Source organism: Spermophilus citellus, assembly GCF_964194105.1.
Source record: "Spermophilus citellus genome assembly, chromosome: 3".
Lineage (NCBI taxonomy): Eukaryota > Metazoa > Chordata > Mammalia > Rodentia > Sciuridae > Spermophilus > Spermophilus citellus.
In genome coordinates this window covers 140,572,345-140,594,258 of record NC_138184.1, presented here as the reverse complement: position 1 = coordinate 140,594,258, position 21,914 = coordinate 140,572,345, and the positions used below count along the sequence as shown (strand labels likewise).

The window sequence follows — 21,914 nt, the reverse complement described above, 5'->3', positions numbered from 1 at the left end:
CCGATATATTCTCAGTCTCACCAAGAAGCATCACTATAATAAATAAGTGCTTTGGAAAAATCTGTGGATGGAGATGATTTTTAAAAACATGGGTCAGAAGCTCAATATTCCAGTCACATCAGTGAAAATATGTCACCCTTCTTCCAGGAGTGAAGTCGCTCTCTTTCATCTACCAGGAAAAAAACCTGCCCCAGGAATGGCTACCAGCTTATGCTTGAATCCTGCCCCTCTCCTGGGAGACATGTGATCTTAGGAAGCTTATGGTTCCTTCCTAAATTTCAGTGTTTTCATCTGTTAAATGTGGGATAGTAGTCACTACCTCATAGAGTTATGAAGAGGAAGAAAAAGAAAAATGTATGAAAATAAATAGAACTGTTTGAAGAATATTATTGTTTCTCAATAGTCTCTATGATATTTAAGGTCAAGATTCGAGAAATATTTAGTAAATCTGTTCCATCAAATACACTCTGGCTTGATAAATATTACCAATGAATTGGTAATAAATAAAAGGTAATAGCAACCTGAAAGCAGATCTGGCTCAAAGACTGAATGTGCATTATTTTTAAGCTATGTTATCAAAGAGAAGGACACTAGCTCACACACACACACACCACACACATTTAAATCCACTGAAAAAAAACAGAAAAGGAGTGGGTGTCTGAAGAAGCTGAATGATGGCTCCTAGTGGGATTTGAGGACATGCAAGGCTCTCAGGAACAGTCCTGAAGTGGCTCAGTTCTTTTGTACCCTTTTCCTATACAGACACCCAGGGGTGTCTCTGTTTCCTGGCTGAGGGATGCTGTGTCTCTCAAAAATCTTTAGTGGGAAAGTGGGAAAGCTTAGCTAAACAATTAAAACAAAAACAAAATTAAAACAATTAAAATCCTTTTCTTATTTCTACATAGCAGGAACACAAGTTGTTTTGCTGATACATTTTAATGGGACAGAATAAGAAGGTGAGGTGGTAAACATCTTCCACTTGACTTCTAAGAAGCAAGCATGAATTTGGATTTCATTATCCAAAACTTGCATGATATTAAGTAAGTTCTAATTCTGTGGACTTGCTCGTACCCACATCTATACAGCACTTGCATCTTTTACTTTTATTTGAGCTGTGTAGACTCAACCATGAAAAGCCTGTTTAAAAACAATGGTTTCTGACTTCCCTTTGGAGGACACAATCACTTATGAACTCTTTAAAAATGTGCTGAACCGTAAGTTATGTGGATGAATAAACTTCTACAGGTGAATCCATCTTGATTGATAACACAATATCCTATGACTTTATAGTTACTGGCCCTTAGGGGATTATTCAACCGCTTTCCTTTTTACTGAAGAGGTCAAATTTCTCAGAAAGTCTCAGTTGTAATAAAAGATTCTTTTTAAAACCAATTCATTTTTTTTTCTTCTAGGACCACTCAGAAAAATAATTATCATTTCTATGGTAGGGGTTAAGATAACTCCAACTGCTTAAGTCATGCAGTTGGTATGCAGAAGGAAGATATTGAATATTCGTTGAATGAATGAAAAGACTAATTTGGTTAGAAACACTTAAATTCCTTTGTCACTGAGACATTTATGACAGGCAAAGTAGAGAGCAATTAGGCAGGTAGCTATTCACCAGACTCCTACTGCTCCTCTGTTTCCTGTTCACACAACTGGTCTACATTGTGCGGAATCTCTTCTGCTTAGTGCTAGATAGTACAGCAAGAGGAGAGGGGATGTATTTCCACCATGGTTAGGGCCTATAAAATCTCCTGTACCTACTTCTCCATATCTTCCCCCTTTTGCTGTCTTGATGTAGACAAGCACAATAGAAGTCATTTAGATGATAGACTCTGTTTATCATAGAACCACCTGTCAATCAAGAGACACTTGTCCTGTATCATAAGTGGGTGACACACAAAATTCTAAGATGTTGACTTCCGGGCAAGATGGCGGCTTGAATGCAGCGGGCAGCGGTGGAAAGCTTAGATCAGCCTTTCCACAGCTCCTGTAGCAGCATCTGCCCCAATTTCAGCTGAAGACTGAGGGTCCCCAGGGACTGGAAGAAATCACAGTGCCGGCTTGGAAAGAAGAAGAGGAGCCACAGCCGCCGCCGCCGGCCGTGCCGCCGCGCTCCCCTGAGCGCCACCGATCCCTCCCCGCTGCCCGGTAACAGGCCGCCTGGCGCCTCCGCGCTCCCAACACCGCCGCCACAGGCCCGCCGGAGCCGGAGCCGGAGGGAGCGGAACGGCCCCGCACCCCGACCGCCGCCGCCGGCGCCTCGGACCGGGCCGCGCCAAAGCCGCGTCCCGCCTCGCGCGAGGAGGAGGAGGGCGCGTTGCCGACGTGGGACCTGGACCTGCCGAGTCCGCGGCGCCCGCGCCGAGCAGTCCGCGGTGCCCGCGCTGAGCGGCCCCCGCCGCTCGAGCACCCCCGAGGTCCCTGGGCGGCTGAGTGTGGTTTCGCCGCTGCCAGGCCCGCACTGCCGGAGCCCCGCGGAGCCAATGCCTGGGACGGAGCCTAGGCCTGTGATTGAAAACATCAAGTCATGAGCCAAGGTGGAGGGAATCCATCACGACTTCAGCGCGAGCAGTAAGGCTGCAGCCCCAGGTGCACGGCTCTATCGGCCCCATCTCCTTCTCCTCTCTGCCTCTCCGCCTTGCTTCTCCCCAGCTGTCTCTCCTCCCAAGCTCAGTCTCTAAATCTAGATTTCAATTTCTTTCCCCCACCCCGCCCGCTCTCCCGCGTGTCCGGTACCCGGCCCCCGCGGCCCGAGGCGCCGCCTCCCCTCCCCCAACCCGCACCCCCTCTCCGGGGGTCCCGAAGGCCGCTGCCGCCGCCGCTGCTGCCACCACCTCCCACAGAGCATCATAGAGCAGACTCTTCACCGCGCGAATGAGCTGCCAAATTAAATGAAACAGCTGATAAGATGAGAGACAATTTAAAATCCAAGTGAACCGAGAACACGCACTGAGCCCTGATCCGCTGAATTCAAACTCCCGGTCACCTGCTTCCCGCAGACAAACAGCTATGACTTGGCATTAATCCATCCGGCTGAAACAACTGGTCAGCCCTTCTCATCATACGAAGGTAAATGCCTACCGAGCCTTCATAAGTAGTGGCCACAGGTTTGAAACGGGGCTTGGGAGAGACAGTAAGGACCCACCCGTTGCATTGGTAGCCCAGCAAAGGGAAACAACGTCATCAGACTGCTGTGGAGGAGATAACTTCGTTGAAACCGACAGCTACAGGTGTGTGATCCCACAGCCTTCCCTCTCCACACATCGGGAAAACCTTAAGGGCCACTCCCAGCTCTCCCGCAAGGGCCCCTCCCAGCTCTCCCACGAGTGCTACAGCCAGCCCGAGGGAATCAGAGGTGGTGCGGGTCCCCGCGGCGCGGATCTACCGCTCCCACCAGGGCTGACTGCTGAGGTCTCTTGCACCAGCTACGGGGAAGTGGATACAGGAGGGCAAGTAAAATCCGCTGAGGATTCTCAGCCCCAAGCTCTACAAACTTAGGGTCTGAGGGAATGGCAAACTGGAAGAGTGTGCCCAGTCGTTCATGAAAACAGGGCTCCCGGGAGCAGCAGACCTGGCTTGTAGCCAGTATTGTGGTGAGAGGGGCCTGGCTAGAGAAAAAGTGGGAAGTGATTAGACACAAGAGGAGGCCCTAGACACTCAGGATTGGAGACTCGCCCAGTCTGGGAGGAGCTGCTGCACAGTGATTGGTTCCCGCATATCGACAGGAGAAACTTGGCCTGGTGGACAAAGTGCCACCTACTGGAAGAGAAGTTAATCAAACTCTAAGACGGCATTTATTAGGGTTTTTTTTTTTTTTTTGATTTGGGTTTTTCTTTCAGTTTCATTTTTTTCTTTCTTGTTGTTTAATTAAAATTTTTTTTTTTACAAAATATTTTAAAAAAATTTTTTTTGCTACTAATTTTAATTTAAATTTTTTTAAATTATTTTTTTAAATTATTATTATTATTTTTTTTTAATTTTTTTTTCTTTTTTTTTTCTTTTTTAGTTCCTATTTTTTTCTTCTTTAGTCTTTTCATTTCTCTTATCCCCCCTTTCCTTGAATTCTACCTGCCTACTCTCATTCTCTTTAGTGACTTCACCCCTTCCCTTCAAATACCTTTCCTCCCAAACATCAAATTAATTTATAGGAGTAAACAGTAACCCAGCAGTCAAACAGAACAAGAAGTAACATGAGCAGCTTCAAAAAACAAGGAAGAAAAGGACTACAAACAATGCAGGACAGCCTAAATATTCAGGAGGACGTGGAGTCATCAGAAAAATGGTCATATAAAGAACTCAAGGAACACCTTAGACAGATGGAATGGAACCTTAAGGAGGATACAAGACAGCAAATTCAAGCAGCGAAAGAACACATTCAGAATGAATTTCATAAACAGATAAAAGAAAAAGTTAAGCATCTCTATCAGGAGATAGAGATTATAAAAAATAATCAAACAATAATTCTAGAAATGAAGGAAACGATAAACCAAATTAAAAACTCAATTGAGAGTATCACTAACAGAGTGGAGCAAGTAGAAACCAGAACGTCAGATAATGAAGACAAAATATACCATCTTGAAAAGAGTCTAGCCAACTCAGAAAGGCTGGTAAAAAATCACGAGACAAACATCCAAGAGTTATGGGATAACATGAAGAAACCAAACATACGAGTCATCGGGATAGAAGAAGGTACAGAGATTCAAACCAAGGGAATGAGTAACCTGATGGATGAAATAATTACAGAAAACTTCCCAGAAATAAAAAAGGAAACAGATATACAAATTGAAGATGCATACAGGACACCGAGCACACAAAATCACAGTAGACCAACGCCAAGACACATTGTTATGAAGATATCCAATATACAGAACAAAGAGAAAATATTAAAAGCTACAAGGGAAAGGAGACAGATTACATTTAGGGGTAAACCAATACGGTTAACAACGGATTTTTCAGCACAGACACTGAAAGCAAGAAGGTCATGGAACAATGTATTTCAAACACTGAAAGACAATAGATGCCAACCAAGAATCCTGTATCCAGCAAAATTAAGCTTCAGGTATGACAACGAAATAAAAATCTTTCATGATAAACAAAAGTTAAAAGAATTTGCAGCCAGAAAACCAGCATTGCAAAGCATTTTGAGCAAAACACTACATGAAGAAGAAATGAAAAACAATAACCAAAACCATCAGTGGGAAGTGCCTCAGTAAAGACAGAGGGCGAGGGGAAAGACAACCATGGTGAAACAAACTAAATTTTTTTTTTTTTAAAAAAAAGGATAAACAATCAATCATGGATGGAAGTTCAAACCATATATCAATAGTAACTCTGAATGTTAATGGCTTAAACTCTCCAATAAAGCGACATAGGCTGGTATCATGGATTAAAAAAACAAACCCAACAATATGCTGCCTCCAGGAGACACATCTGATTGGAAAAGACATACACAGGCTAAAGGTGAAAGGATGGGAAAAAATATACCACGCACACGGTCCTCGCAAGCAAGCAGGGGTGGCCATCCTCATATCGAATAAAATCGACTTCAAGACTAAGTTAATCAAAAGGGATAAAGAAGGTCATTATATACTGTTAAAAGGAACCATTCACCAACAAGACATAACAATTATCAATATTTACGCACCAAATAATGGTGCTGCGACATTCATAAAAAAAATTCTTCTCAAATTCAAGAATCAAATAGACCACAACACAATAATTATGGGAGACTTCAACACACCACTCTCACCATTGGACAGATCCTCCAAACAAAAGTTGAATAAAGAAACTATAGATCTCAATACCACAATCAATAACCTAGACTTAACTGACTTATATAGAATATATCAACCATCATCAAATGGCTATACTTTTTTCTCAGCAGCACATGGATCCTTCTCAAAAATAGACCATATATTATGCCATAGGGCAACCCTCAGTAAATATAAAGGGGTGGAGATAATACCATGCATTTTATCTGATCATAATGGAATGAAACTGGAAATCAATGATAAAAGAAGGAAGGAAAAATCCTACATCACATGGAAAATGAACAATATATTACTGAATGATCAATGGGTTACAGAAGACATAAAGGAGGAAATCAAAAAATTCTTAGAGATAAACGAAAATACAGACACAACATATCGGAATCTATGGGACACAATGAAAGCAGTTTTAAGAGGAAAATTCATCGCCTGGTGGTCATTCCTCAAAAAAAGAAGAAACCAACAAATAAATGAGCTCACACTCCAACTCAAAGCCCTAGAAAAGGAAGAGCAAAACAACAGCAAATGTAGCAGAAGGCAAGAAATAATTAAAATCAGAGCAGAAATCAATGAAATTGAAACAAAAGAAACTATTGAAAAAATTAACAAAACTAAAAGTTGGTTCTTCGAAAAAATAAATAAGATCGACAGACCTTTAGCCATGCTAACGAAGAGAAGAAGAGAGAGAACTCAAATTACTAACATACGGGATGAAAAAGGCAATATCACAACAGATGCTACAGAAATACAGAAGACAATCAGAAATTATTTTGAAAACCTATATTCCAATAAAATAGAGGATAGTGAAGACATCGATAAATTTCTTAAGTCATATGATTTGCCCAGACTGAGTCAGGAGGATACACACAATCTGAACAGACCAATTTCAATGGATGAAATTGAAGAAACCATCAAAAGACTACCAACCAAGAAAAGTCCAGGACCGGATGGGTATACAGCAGAGTTTTACAAAACCTTTAAAGAAGAATTAATACCAATACTTTTCAAGTTATTTCAGGAAATAGAAAAAGAGGGAGCTCTTCCAAATTCATTCTATGAGGCCAACATCACCCTGATTCCGAAACCAGACAAAGACACCTCAAAGAAAGAAAACTACAGACAAATATCTCTAATTAACCTAGATGCAAAAATCCTCAATAAAATTCTGGCGAATCGAATACAAAAACACATCAAAAAAATAGTGCACCATGATCAAGTAGGATTCATCCCTGGGATGCAAGGATGGTTCAACATACGGAAATCAATAAATGTTATTCACCACATCAATAGACTTAAAGATAAGAACCATATGATCATCTCGATAGATGCAGAGAAAGCATTTGACAAAGTACAGCATCCCTTTATGTTCAAAACATTAGAAAAACTAGGGATAACAGGAACTTACCTTGACATTATAAAAGCTATCTATGCTAAGCCTCAGGCTAGCATTATTCTGAATGGACAAAAGTTGAAGGCATTCCCTCTAAAATCCGGAACAAGACAGGGATGCCCTTTATCTCCACTTCTATTCAATATAGTTCTCGAAACACTGGCCAGAGCAATTAGACAGACGAAAGAAATTAAAGGCATAAAAATTGGAAAAGAAGAACTTAAATTATCACTATTTGCAGATGACATGATTCTATACCTAGAAGACCCAAAAGGGTCTACAAAGAAACTACTAGAACTAATAAATGAATTCAGCAAAGTGGCAGGATATAAAATCAACACGCATAAATCAAAGGCATTTCTGTATATCAGCGACAAAACTTCTGAAATGGAAATGAGGAAAAACACTCCATTCACAATATCCTCAAAAAAAATAAAATACTTGGGAATCAACCTAACAAAAGAGGTGAAAGATTTATACAATGAAAACTACAGAGCCCTATAGAGAGAAGTAGAAGAAGATCTTAGAAGATGGAAAAATATACCCTGTTCATGGATAGGCAGAACTAACATCATCAAAATGGCGATATTACCAAAAGTTCTCTATAGATTTAATGCAATGCCAATCAAAATCCCAACGGCATTTCTTGTAGAAATAGATAAAGCAATCATGAAATTCATATGGAAAAATAAAAGACCCAGAATAGCAAAAGCAATTCTAAGCAGAAAGTGTGAATCAGGCGGTATAGCAATACCAGATTTCAAACTATATTACAGAGCAATAGTGACAAAAACAGCATGGTACTGGTACCAAAACAGACGGGTGGACCAATGGTATAAAATAGAGGACACAGAGACTAATCCACAAAGCTACAACTATCTTATATTTGATAAAGGGGCTATAAGCATGCAATGGAGGAAGGATAGCATCTTTAACAAATGGTGTTGGGAAAACTGGAAATCCATATGCAACAAAATGAAACTGAATCCCTTTCTCTCGCCATGCACAAAAGTTAACTCAAAATGGATCAAGGAGCTTGATATCAAATCAGAAACTCTGCGTCTGATAGAAGAAAAAGTTGGCTCCGACCTACAGATTGTGGGGTCGGGCTCCAAATTCCTTAATAGGACACCCATAGCACAAGAGTTAACAACTAGAATCAACAAATGGGACTTAATTAAACTTAAAAGTTTTTTCTCAGCAAAAGAAACAATAAGAGAGGTAAATAGGGAGCCTACATCCTGGGAACAAATTTTTACTCCTCACACCTCAGATAGAGCCCTAATATCCAGAGTATACAAAGAACTCAAAAAATTAGACAATAAGATAACAAATAACCCAATCAACAAATGGGCCAAGGACCTGAACAGACACTTCTCAGAGGAGGATATACAATCAATCAACAAGTACATGAAAAAATGCTCTCCATCTCTAGCAGTCAGAGAAATGCAAATCAAAACCACACTAAGATACCATCTCACCCCAGTAAGATTGGCAGCCACTATGAAGTCAAACAACAACAAGTGCTGGCGAGGATGTGGAGAAAAGGGTACACTTGTACATTGCTGGTGGGACTGCAAATTGGTGCGGCCAATTTGGAAAGCAGTTTGGAGATTCCTGGGAAAGCTGGGAATGGAACCACCATTTGACCCAGCTATTGCCCTTCTCGGACTATTCTCTGAAGACCTTAAAAAAGCATGCTACAGGGATACTGCCACATCGATGTTCATAGCAGCACAATTCACAATAGCTAGACTGTGGAACCAACCCAGATGCCCTTCAATAGATGAATGGATAAAAAAAAATGTGGCATCTATACACAATGGAGTACTATGCAGCAATAAAAAATGACAAAATCATAGAATTTTCAGGGAAATGGATGGCACTAGAGCAGATTATGCTTAGTGAAGCTAGCCAATCCCTAAAAAACAAATACCAAATGTCTTCTTTGATATAATGAGAGCAACTATGAACAGAGTAGGGAGGGAGAGCAGGAAGAAAAGATTAACTTTAAACAGAGACATGAGATGGGAGGGAAAGGGAGAGAAAAGGGAAATTGCATGGAAATGGAGGGAGACCCTCATTGCTATACAAAATTACATATAAGAGGTTGTGAGGGGAATGGGAAAATAAACAAGGAGAGAAATGAACTACAGTAGATGGGGTAGAGAGAGAAGTTGGGAGGGGAGGGGAGGGGGGATAGTAGGGGATAGGAAAGGTAGCAGAATACAACAATTACTGATAGGGCATTATGTAAAATTGTGGATGTGTAACCGATGTGATTCTGCAATCTGCATTTGGGGTAAAATTGGGGGTTCATAACCCACTTCAATCTAATGTATGAAATATGATATGTCAAGAGCTTTGTAATGTTGTGAACAACCAATAAAAAATTAAAAATAAAATAAGTGGGTGACACACTTATATTTAGGTGTGCTGCATTACATTTGAAGGTTAGTTTGTTACTGAAACTATATGTAAGCAGCAAACTAGTAAAAAGAAATAAGAGTCCTTGAATTGGAAGTTCACAGGGAACCTGGCATCTGTCAATGTGAGAACTTCGAAAACAGGTGATATCTCAAGTGAGTCTTTTCAGGTGGAGGGAAGAAAAGATAGGTATTTGGAGACTGAACAAAAACATCAAGCTAAACAAAATACAGCAGTGTACCAGGCACAGTGATACACATTTGTAGTCCTAGTGCCTCGGAAGGCTGAGGCAGGAGGATCATGAGTTCAAAGCCAGCCTCAGCAATTAGGGAGGCCCTAAGCAATTCACTAAACAGAATACAAAATAAGGCTAGGGATGTGGCTCAGTGGTTGAGTGCCCCTGAGTTCAACCCCTGGTACTAAAAACAAAACAACAAAAATGTGGCATATATACACAATGGAATTTTACTTAGCATTAAAAAAGAACAGAGAAGATAATGCTAAGTGAAGATAGCCAATCCCAAAAAACCAAATGCCTAATGTTTTCTCTGATATAAGGGGGGTGACTCATAGTGGGGTAGGGAGGGAGAGCATGGGAGGTTTAGATTAATTCTAGATAGGAAGGAGGGGTGGGAGGGAAAGGGAGGGGGCAGGGGATTAGCTAGGATGGTGGAATGTGAAGGATATCATTATCCAAAGTACATGTATGAAGACTTGAATTGGGTGTCAACATGCTTTATATACAAACAGAGATATGAAAAATTGTGGTATATATATGTATTAAGAATTGTAATGCAAAAAAATAACAAAGTACATGTATAAAGGCATAAATTGGCATGAACATACTTTATACAGAGATATGAAAAATTGTGCTCTATATGTGTAATAAGAATTATGCATTCCACTTTTGTCGTGTATTAGAAAATAATAAAATCAGTAAAAAAGAATTTAAAAAGTTTAAACTAGAGTTAGCATAAAACACATCAATTCCACTCCTAGTTTATACCCCATGAGTATTAAAAATATATGTCCACAAAAAACTTGTATATGAATGTTCACAGTAGCATTGTTGATAATAGATAAAAAGTACAAATGTGCAAGTCATGTTACTTGATAAATGAATAACAAAATATGCAATATCTATATAATGTAATGTTATTCAGCCACAAAGGAATGAAATACTGATATATGTTCTGATATAGATGAACCTTGAAAACATGATGCATTATATAATAAAATCTAGAAAAGGCAAATACACAGAGACATAAAATTGATGAGTAGTTGCCAGAGACTAGGGGAAGGAGAAATGGGGAGTAACTACTAACAAGTACTTTTCTTTTTTACAGTGATGAAAACGTTCTAGAATTAGATCATGGTAATGATTGCATGACTTTGTGGATATGCTGAAAACCACTGAAAGGTATCCTGGGAAAGGATGAATTTATGGTGTGTGAATTCTGACTTAATAAAATAAACTCAACAGGTTAGAGAAAAAGTTTAAATACAGTTAAAATTCCCACACTCTATTTGTCTCCCTACTCACAGAGACATCACTGTACTATATGAAAAGAAATAATTTCAGGTTCTCAATAAAAATGAATTTCAATGACAACTATAAAAAAAAACAAAACCAAGAACAACCACAACAAAACCAAAATGCAGCAATGTACACTCTCCATGCTCCTCGAGAAAGAGTGCACAAAGATTAGCTATGAGAAAAGTATTGTGATTTTGGATTTAAGATAGTAAATTTTAGCCCTTTCTTCTAAGAAATTATCACCTTCGCAATAAGGAGAATAAGAAACAGAAATACAAATACTATTAAAATCTGTAATCTAAATAAAAACTATGTATGGAAGGGTCATCAAACGCTGTGAATATCAAAGAGGGATGCCGTGAGATACTGAGGCTGGTGGAGGGCAGAGGCTGAATTATGAGCAATCCTACCATAGCTTCCCTCTGATATGTTGGAAAACATAAAGGCACACACATACACACCACACACACACACACACCACTGCATAGGAATCACAAAATAAACCAAGGAAAATCCCAGGTTGCTTAGAGTACTACTGCTCTTGTTTCCTCCTGGTACAAATCTTCTGCAAATAGATAGTACAAAAAGAATTCATTTCACTCAAATATAATAATAATAAAATGAAGAAGGAAAAAAGAAGGAGGGGGAAAGGAGTGGGAGTAAGAAGAAACGAAAAAGAAGGAAATAGAATAGAAAGATGAGTATGAGGACCCCAGGAAGGAGAAGATGGAGAAAAAGAGGAAGGGCAAGAGGGGAAAAAAAATTTTTAAAAGCCCCCTCAAAGTGGGAAGAGAAGGTATGGGAGTAGCTCATTGGCAAAGCACGTGCTCAACATGCACACTGCCCTGAGTTCAATCCCTAGCACTACAAAAAAAAAAAAAAAAGTAAGATAAAGGGACAGAGGGAATAAAAGAAAAGGAGGAAGAGGAGGAGAAGGAAGAAGAGAAAAAGAGATAGACTAACATCAGAAACAGAACAATGGTGCCACCAAGATCAAACATATCTTAATGAACATTGAGAAATACATGTTAATCACAAAAACAGGGTTTCAGGAGAACAAGAGTGAATAAAGTACAGGGAAGATACATGTAGAAAAGAAAACCAGAATTATAGCATCCATAGAGGTCAGGAGTGAGAAAAGCAGACCAAACAAAGGGTTAAAAATATTAAGGAAAAAACAACCAACATGGAAGAGAAACAAGCAAGAAGCAACATATGAGCTGTAGTTTGCCCCTAGAGAACAAGTGGACAAAGGAGACGTTCAAAGATGTCATCCACCCAACTGGAACCTGTAGAGGAAAGAACATGCCACGTCCCCAAATGAAGAGCTGACAGGAAACAATCACTACCCAAGCACTCCCTAGAAAGCTCACTGGGCTCGTAGGAAAAGAATTCATCTCAGGTTGTATACATTTAAAATTTTCCATAATAAAAAATCTTTTTCTTTAAAACAAAAAATAATCTTTAGGAAACATATGCCAAAAGATAAATCACCTCAACACGGAAATATTGTCAGCCTGGCTTCAAACTCTTCATAGCAACATTTGGGTGTGGAAAACACTTGGGGGAGAATAAAAAAAGACCTCATGGAAAGAAAGTTGGATCTAAAAACGTCACACCCAAGCAAATCGGACCCAAGTATCAACAGCAGCAGGGAAACTCACAAGCAAACAATGACGAGGCTTGAAGCAACTCCATTGTTTCTAGAAGGAACTTCTTGAGGAACCACCTTGGCCAAAGAGCCAACACTGAGTACCACCAAGACAAGAACTACCAGGGAATTACGCCTTTGTCAAGTTTTTTTTTTTTCCACCTTTCTCAGTCACATTTTGGGGGGGCTGTGCTTTGTGTACACCATATAGTCTACAAAAGGGAATGCTCACTTAAAATATTGGGACAATTTGGAAATAATATAACCAACAAGCAGCAACAAGGAATTAGTTACATTATGAGAGGAAAGGAAACAGGTAATGAGAGTATGAATCACTGCCTTGTCTTTTACAGACAGGGTAAAATATATCATTTATGTCTGATATATAAAGTAAAAGGGCTTTACTTAAATAATCAAGGGACACAAGAAGTAAGCAAGATATTAAAGCCATCTAAAGTGGGTATTGGTATATGTATGAAGACATGAATTGGTGTGAATATACTTTGTACACAACCAGAGATATGAAAAAATGTGCTCTGTATGTGTAATAAGAACTGTAATGCATTCCACTGTCACATATAAATAAAAAATTAATTTACCAGATTATATTGTTATGTTGTGTGCATGTGTAAATATGTAACATCGAATCCCACTTTTATGTGTATGTACCAATAAAATTTTTAAAAATATATAAAAAAATAAAGTGGGTATTGCAGAAGGAGTAAGGGAGGTCAACATTTACTAATTTTTATAATGGAGACAATAAATACTATCTGAATAAATAGAGAATTTAGTTTTCATTAGCAAGTTAACCACTAGAAGAACTAAAACATAAAATTTTGAGATAATCAGAAAAACCAAATATATAACAAAGTAGGTGGCCCAGAAAATATAATGAACTATTTTTGAAAAACATATAAAAACAGAAAGCATGATATAAAATATGATAGTAATTAAGATCAAACATTCCTGTTATTTCAATAGATGATAATGTGGCTACCTTCAATTATACAACAGAAAACATCTGATTGGCTTATTTAAGAAATTCAGTTGTATAAAGATTTGTATAAATCAAAATGTCTATAAAGGCTAAAAGTAAAAACAATGTGCAAAGACAAGATCAGATTCTTCATGTGAGTTAAATTTTAATTCTAGGAAGAGCACTAGATGATACGAAGAAGTGGGCTTTATACTGATGCAGGGCATAATAAACTATGAGGGTCTAACAGTTACAAATATCCCAAAACTAAGTGGTATAGAATCAACATGCAGCCAGGCGGGGTGGCGCATGCCTGTAATCCCAGCAGCTCAGGAGGCTGGGGCAGGAGGATGGAGAGTTCTAAGCCAGCCATCAGCAAAAGTGAGGTGCTAAGCAACACAGTGAGACCCTGTCTCTTAAAAAAAAATAGGACTGGGGATGTGGCTCAGGAGTGTCCCTGAGTTCACTCTCTGGTACTCCTCTCCCCCCAAAAATCAAATTTTGTGAAGCAAAAATTATAGTGCATAGAGAAAATAATAGAAACACCTGTCAGCCCACGATAGCTCAAAATTTTAAAAATGATATATAAAATACCTAAATATCATAATTAAGAAGGTGGATAGATGCCTGGTTTTCCTTTAACATTACCCTGCAAATAGGAAATAAATCTACCTCTGATGATCCATGAATACTTGCAAAAGGTGACTATATAGCAGGTGATGTACAAATTTCAAAATAAGATCCAAACAATGGAAAAATTCTTTCATCAAAATTCGATAAACAAAAATTAATTACAAAGTTCTTAAACAAAGAAACATACCACTGAAGAATTATAAACAAGGAAACAAAACTTTATCTGAAGCAACTGCTGGCTAGAAGAGATCAAAACCCAAATTACAGAATATTTAGTAAAGAACAATAGTGAACATGCTGCATATCAGGACCTATGAAATTCCTGATAATAAAAAAAGAAAAACTCCTAGTTTCATGTTTTCTAAACAAGCAATAATGAAAGTAAATGAATTGAGCATCCAATTCAGAATTAGAAAAAGAACAAAACAGATTCAAGCAGAAGGAATGAATTAATAAAAATGAAACAGTGATTACAGCAGTATTAAATAAAAAGGAAACAATAAAGCAATTATGTAATTTTGTAGAGAAAGAAGGGGGGAAACCTAACAATCACAGACACAGAAGGAATTAAGAATTGAAAGAGAGGTTTGTGAAATATAAAAAATATACAGCAATACAAAGGAAATGAACCTCAAGCTTTTATAAGATGTATTTGCCAGGAGGTAAACATACTTGTTTTGAAAGTCAATATTTCATCGAAAAGCATCCTGAAGCGATGGCTTGGATTTCATAAATTATGGATATAAAACTGAAGATGTAATGCCCTCTTTAGTAAAGTATGTAAGGTCTGGTCCATGTGCACTGAGGCTATGCCCTTATTTTGAAATATAACCCGACTTTTTAAAAAGACTCTACAGTCCCATTGAGATTTCCCATTTGAACTGTCCAATTTAAAATCTATTGTTAAGAGCTGAGGCAACATTTCTCCTACATGGGTTACTTGCTATGGCTTATGGCATCTAAGTTAAAATATTAAGTCAATAAAAATAATTTACTGACTTATAATTACTAAACATAGTTCCAATCCAGTGAGCTAACATTAGATTCCCAACAGGCAAAAGAGTTCAATATGGTTAGATTTGCATTGCCTCTAACATATTTTTATTCAACTTGAATTTTTGTGTATATGTATGCAAACAAGGTTTCCTTTATAGGAAGAAAATGTTCACATATTTAAGTCATTCACTCATAATTGAAAAGAGGAAATCACTTTGATCCATCAAACTTAAATGATTAGCTAAGGTCAAGGACTGAATGGGAGTTTTATTACAAAAGTCATATGGAAGTAAGCATATGGCCAGGGGAGTGGGTATTTGGAGAAAGTTCTGTCACTGCTATTAGAAAAAATAGCCCAAAATAAAAAATGGCTCAAAATAAGCCTTAAATGAAGGATGAATTTGCTGTCCTGCTTTTATACACAAGTGGGCCACACCTGGAAAGTTCTAGCTCCCCTCTCTGCATACTCACCCTTGAATTCCCTTTGAGAACTACCCTGGGAGACCAGGCATTGACTTTGCAATGGGAAATGACCCTATTCAGAAGAAGGCACTTGCTGGTGTATCCATATAACAGCTTGTGGGTTCACATGAGTGCGCACATGTGGTGGACGAGCCCCCAGGGACAGAGTGAAAGAAACTGAGCGCTTAAGGTTGGAAGGCTCTTAAGAAAACTGGTCCAAATTTACCCAGAACCCCTTATCCCCCCTCAACAAAAAAACTGCAAGACCATAAGGAATTAGAGGGGTGACTTAATTATTCCCAGGCCTCAAATTCATTGGAATAAAAACTCCAATAAAAGGTTTTGTGATGCCGGGTGCGGTGGTGCACACCTGTAATTCCAGTGACTCAGAAGGCTGAGGTATGAGGATGGCAAATTCAAAGCCAGCCTCAGCAATTAAGTGAGGCCCTAAAGCAAATTAGCGAGACCATATCTCAAAATAAAATATAAAAAAGGGCTGGGTATGTAGCTCAATGGTTAAGCACCCCCAGATTCAATCTAGTGTACAAAAAAAAAAAGGCTTTCTGACTTGTACATGCTGTTGACACTAGTCCCACTTTATCACTAAAATGTACAGCTTCAGAAGGAATAAAATACACAGAAATGCATTCTACAATTTCTCCCCTCAAATGAGAATCATAAGATTATGAAAAATCACAAGAGTAATTTGCTCCAAAAATCTTTTGTAATCAGTGTGCTACGGTTTGGATGTGTCCCCCTCAAATTTTCATATATTGAAAACTTAATCCCTAAAGTCACATATTATTAGTATTTGAAAATGAAGACTTGGGAGGTAATTAGGATTAGATAAAGTCATCAGGTGGTCCCCCCATACAGTACTGGCATACAGTATTAGTGGCTTTGTAAGAAGAGAAAGACCTGAGCTCACAGATTTGTTCCGTGGTACCTTCCATCATGTTATAATGAAGCAGGAAGGCTCTGACCAGATGCACACCATGGTCTTGGACTTCCAACTTTCAGAACCATAATCTAAATAAATATCTGTTCATTATAAATTACCCAGTCTTAGGCCTTTGTTATTGTAACAGAAAATGGACTAAGACATAGCTAAAGAGCCTATCCCTTATCAGTTTTAAGGGACAAAGGTAAGACTGGTGCTAATAAGTAGTATTTTATGGAATTTTAGATACCTCCAAATCCATGTCCTATACCTCCCTTCTTCAATTAAGACAAATTAATTGAATTAACTTTATTAACTTGAATTAACTGTAACTTAGGTCACACCATTGACATGTTACATTTTCAACCTTAGGCCATAATATCTTCAGCAGATGTCTGAACATAATTCTTTTGGAGACCAGGTTAGGTATGCATGCCTGAAACTGAAAAGACTTTGGTCTTGGTAATGTGCATGATTTTCCTTCCTATTTCTCTGTTCTAAATATGTGTTTTTAAATTTGTTTGAAAGCAATGTATACTCATTAAAGACTCTGTCTATTCTTGTAGATAACACAACTCTGGATCTTAAGATGTGGTTAAGTTTAAATATAATTGGAAAAACAGTGTCTAATGATTTCCTTACCCTGATTTGCCACACTTCGTTTTGGAATTTAATACCCTGGATGTTTCCACCCCACCAATTGTAACAGAGACGTGAGTTAAAGATTCACAACTTAATCCCTAGGTCAATGCCAAAATAAGTACCATTTTTTCAGTCCATTAGAAAATAAAGAGGAGGGGTCCTCAAATGACATAGAAAATGCTTTTTCTTCTAAACAGAAATGTATAAGATAGAGATACATTTTATAATGTCCCAAGAATCAGAATTTGGTTAAGATTCAAACATGATATATCCAGGAAGGAGGGATCAAAGCTGTGAAACCCACCACTCCACCTGAAGAAAATAATGTCAAGAGTCCTAATCACAGTGGTCCCAAACATGAATTTCCTAAAATACCCAGGGATGACAGCCCTGATGACCAGCACAGCAACAAGGTACCTGTCTGAAGAACTCCTCCAGCAGTGACATGGTCCAGCGGTGGTGCAGGTCCCACGCTTTTGCAGGATGGCTAATGTCTGCTGTGTGCAGCATCAGGGATAAGGCTTTGGGCTTCTCGATTCTGAAAAGCAAAGTGGCCACTCTCAATGACCACACATCTATCCTCAGAAGGATTTTAAAAATCACTGAGGGTTTAAATCCCTTCCATTCCCCCATCTCAAATGCAAACTCAGCTAAATGAAGGAAAGGGGCATTATCTCACCCAGTGACGGGGTACACATCACCTTGGTCTCCCTGTTTATTGAACTGGATGCTTCTGACTCAATCCCATTCATGGAATGGCTGTATCATTCAAGAAGACAAGCATCCAAGAATCACAGGCTTTTACTTCCTGTATCTGCCTTAAGTGGATCTTTGATCATTTAATTGCTCGCAAGGGACTATTTTAAATTTTAAAGGGCAAACGGTTACTGGCCCTATGGTTTGTTTCAACTCTGATGGAGAATATGCCTAATTGTGAGATATGTATAATATTCATGCACTCTCCTCCAAACACCCCCACTTTATGAGAGCACCCAACAAGGTTATGTGAAGGAAATGTGCTTTTACAGTACAACAGGGACAAGGAAGCCTCAGTAAAAACACCTAGGAAAACACTATGTCATCAGCCCACTTACGCTTCTGGCTGCTGCAGAGCTGTTTTCATTGCCTTGATTTGCTGGAAATGGCAAGACATATCCGTGGCCATCACCATCTCAATGACCAAGGTTCGAAACTCCCTTTCAGGGGCACCCATAGAGGAAAAAGGATAGAAGTGAAAAAAAACAAAAAGAAAAGAAAAGTGGAAAAGAAAAATTAGTTTATTTTTTGGCACTTCTAATCAAAATCAATTAATCATTTGTGACATTTCTAATCTAATTAGATTCTTTTCAGTGGGTTTTTATGAGGAATAAATGAAGGTTAAAGATTAAGGAAATCATTTATTAGGAATATGATTCATGAAATACACACATCATTTGGAAAAGTAACTCACAGGAAAAACCCAATGAAGCTGAAAATTGTATTAAAGTGCTCATTTCTCAACTCAATTCAAAGTTTTGAGGATGAATTAACTTGAAAATGATTCTAGGAGCTAGACTGATAATCCATATTATATTTCAGGTAAAGGGATTCTACCTTTTTTTTTTTTTAATAGACTTTAGTTTTTAGAGTAGTTTCAGGTTCACAGATAAATTGAGCAGCTAGGAGAGAGAGTTCCATATACCTCCTCTTCCCTGCACAGTTTCCCTTAGTATTAACATCTTTCATTAATGTGGTGCATTTATTACAACTGAGAACCAATATTGACATATTATCTAAAGTACATACACGAGGGTTCATCCACCACATTGCCCAGTTCTACAGTTTTCAACATATACGTAAGGTTATGTGTTCATCATTACAGTATCATACAGAATAATTTCAGCATTCTAAATTTTCTCATGCTCCCCCTAGTTCCTCCTTCTTCCTTCCTCTGAACCCCAGTAAAATTTTACTGTCTCTAACAACTTTGTTGAGTTATAATTTACATAGAATAAACTGCTTCTGTATAAATTGCATAACTCAGTGAGCACTAACCATTTAATATACATCACACACACACACACACACACACACACACACTAAAATGTACTCTTTTGTTTTGGGCTTCCTTTCCTCAGCATAATAGTTTGCCATTCATCCGTGCAGTGGTTCATCAACAGTTCCTTTCCATTTATTGCTGAGTGGATATTCCAGGTTATTCCACAAGTGAGAAGTTCTATTTCCCAATGGATGGGCAATTTGTGTAATTAGATTTTTGTTGAGGGCTATTGGAAATAAGGATGGTACAAGTATTCACAGACAAGTTATTGGTGTGAACATATGTTTTCATTTCTTTGGGGCCAGTACCTAGAAGTACAATGGTTGTTGTTTTAGGTCGCCATTTTTTTTCCTATTATGAGAAACTGTCAAACATTTTTCAAAATAGTTGTATCACTTTGCATACTGACCACCAGTGAAAGAAAGTTCCAGCTTTTCTTTGACTACTTCTGTCAGTCTCTAATTTCCATTATTCTAATGGATGTGTACTGGTGTCTCAGTTTAAAGATAGGCAGGAAGGATTCTATTTTACTCAAGGGAGGGTCAGCCTTGTTATCATTTCTAGCCCTCAATAATTGAATGAGGTCCACCCATATTAGGAAGGGCAATCTGAGTCTACTCTTTCACACATTAATCACATTTAAAAACACACACACAGAAACATTCCAAATCATGTTTGATCCAATATCCAGCACACAGTAATCCAGTCACATTGACATAAAATTAGTCATCACACACTGATGCATTATATATATATATATATATATATATATATATATATATATATATATATATATATAATTATATTAATTTCATTATTGTTTAATAAAGATTGTTGTTACCTATGTTTACAAGATATATTGGTCTTTAATATTAAAGTAATGATGTTTTGTGCAGGGTATAGGTATGGTGTCAAAATTAAACCTCATAAAACACAAGGAGAATATTTTTCCCTTCTTTGTTTTCTAAGTAAATTGGTGTAAGGTTGATGTCATGATATGTGGAATGCACCCAAAAGCCCATTACTGAACCCATGGTCCCCAATTCAGTAAGGTTCAGTAGTGGGGCTTTAGGTCAATGGTTGAATCATGAGGCCTATGACCTCATGGTAGTTCATTTGATGGATTCATCCATGGAGAGCTGAATAGACTACAGGGAGGTGGGACATAGTTGGAGGAATTAGGTCAGTGGGTACGTGCCCTGGAAGGGTTTATCTTCTCTTCAACCTCATCCTTTCCCCACCCTCTCTCTCTCTCTGCTTCCCCACTACTATGAGCTGAGCAGCTTCCCTCCACCATGCCCTCCACCATGATGTTCTGCCTCATCTCATGAGCCCAGGAAAACTTTTCCTCCTCTAAGTTTAAGTTGGATAGTCTGGTCACATGACAAAACATAAAGCTGACTAACAAGTTGCGGTTATTTCTTCTTTGTGCATTTAATGGAATTGCCAGTGAAACCATCCAAGGATGAGATTTCTTTATGGGAAGGGTTTTTTTTTAAATGACAAATTCAATTATCTTAAGAGATATAAGAATATTCAGATTTTATGTTTCTTCTTTTTAATGGAATTTGTCTATTTCATCAAGGTTATTAAAGTTATTGAGATAAAACTGTAATACTTTCTTATGTATTTGGTGTCAATAGAATCTGATGGGTAATGTATGTTCTCTATCTTTGGTATTGTTCAGTATGATCAGAGACATCAATTTTTTTTTTGCTCTTTTCAAAGTATTAGCATTTAACTTTAATTTTTGCCATTATTTGTTTTCTGTTTTTCTTATTTCTTCACTTTATCATTGCTAATTCCCTTTCTTCTATCTACTTTGCATTTACTTTTCTTTTTCTATTTCCTTGAAGTCATTTTGATAAGATCTTTCTCCTTTCCTAAAATGAGCATTTAAAGCTATAAATTTCCTCTAAGCACTGCCTTAATGGGATTCCACGAATTTTTAATATGCTGCCATTTTCATTCTCATTAAATTTGAAATATTTTCTAATTTTCCCTGTGATTACTTTTTGGACCCATGAATTATTTAGAAGTGTATTGTTTAATTTTCAACTATGTGAGATTTTCCCAGATACTTTTAATGATTTCTAATTTACATCCATAGTGACCAAAGATTATAGAAATACATGTTCCTCTTGTCTCTCCTACTAATTTTTATATTTTATATTTTGGAGATCTGTAGTTATGTGATATTTATTATGATTGATACATTATTCATGATGAATTAACTCTTTCATTGTCAGAAAACTTTCTCTTTCCTTGGCAATACTCCTTATCTTGCAGTTCATTTTACCTGATATTAATATCATCACTTTATCTTCTTATACTTACTGTTGGTATATTTATATCATTGCTTTCATCTTATTTGTATCTTTATTTCTGAAGCATATCTCTTATAGATGGAATGTAGTTATATGTGTGTGTGTTTGTGCGTGTGTG

At 37.9% G+C, this 21,914-nt stretch overlaps 1 protein-coding gene across 6 annotated transcripts in view; it reads right to left on the bottom strand.

The window, feature by feature from the left end:
- PDE1C (phosphodiesterase 1C) overlaps positions 1 to 21,914 on the bottom strand; it is a 528,215-nt gene that overhangs the window by 82,251 nt on the left and 424,050 nt on the right. For all 6 annotated transcript variants that reach the window (XM_081287899.1, XM_081287904.1, XM_081287900.1 and 3 more), the window contains 2 exons: positions 18,526 to 18,627; positions 17,849 to 17,969 (listed from right to left, as the gene is read on the bottom strand). In XM_081287899.1, the coding sequence (XP_081144025.1) occupies positions 17,849 to 17,969; positions 18,526 to 18,627 (223 nt within the window). The remainder of the gene's footprint in view (positions 1 to 17,848; positions 17,970 to 18,525; positions 18,628 to 21,914) is intronic.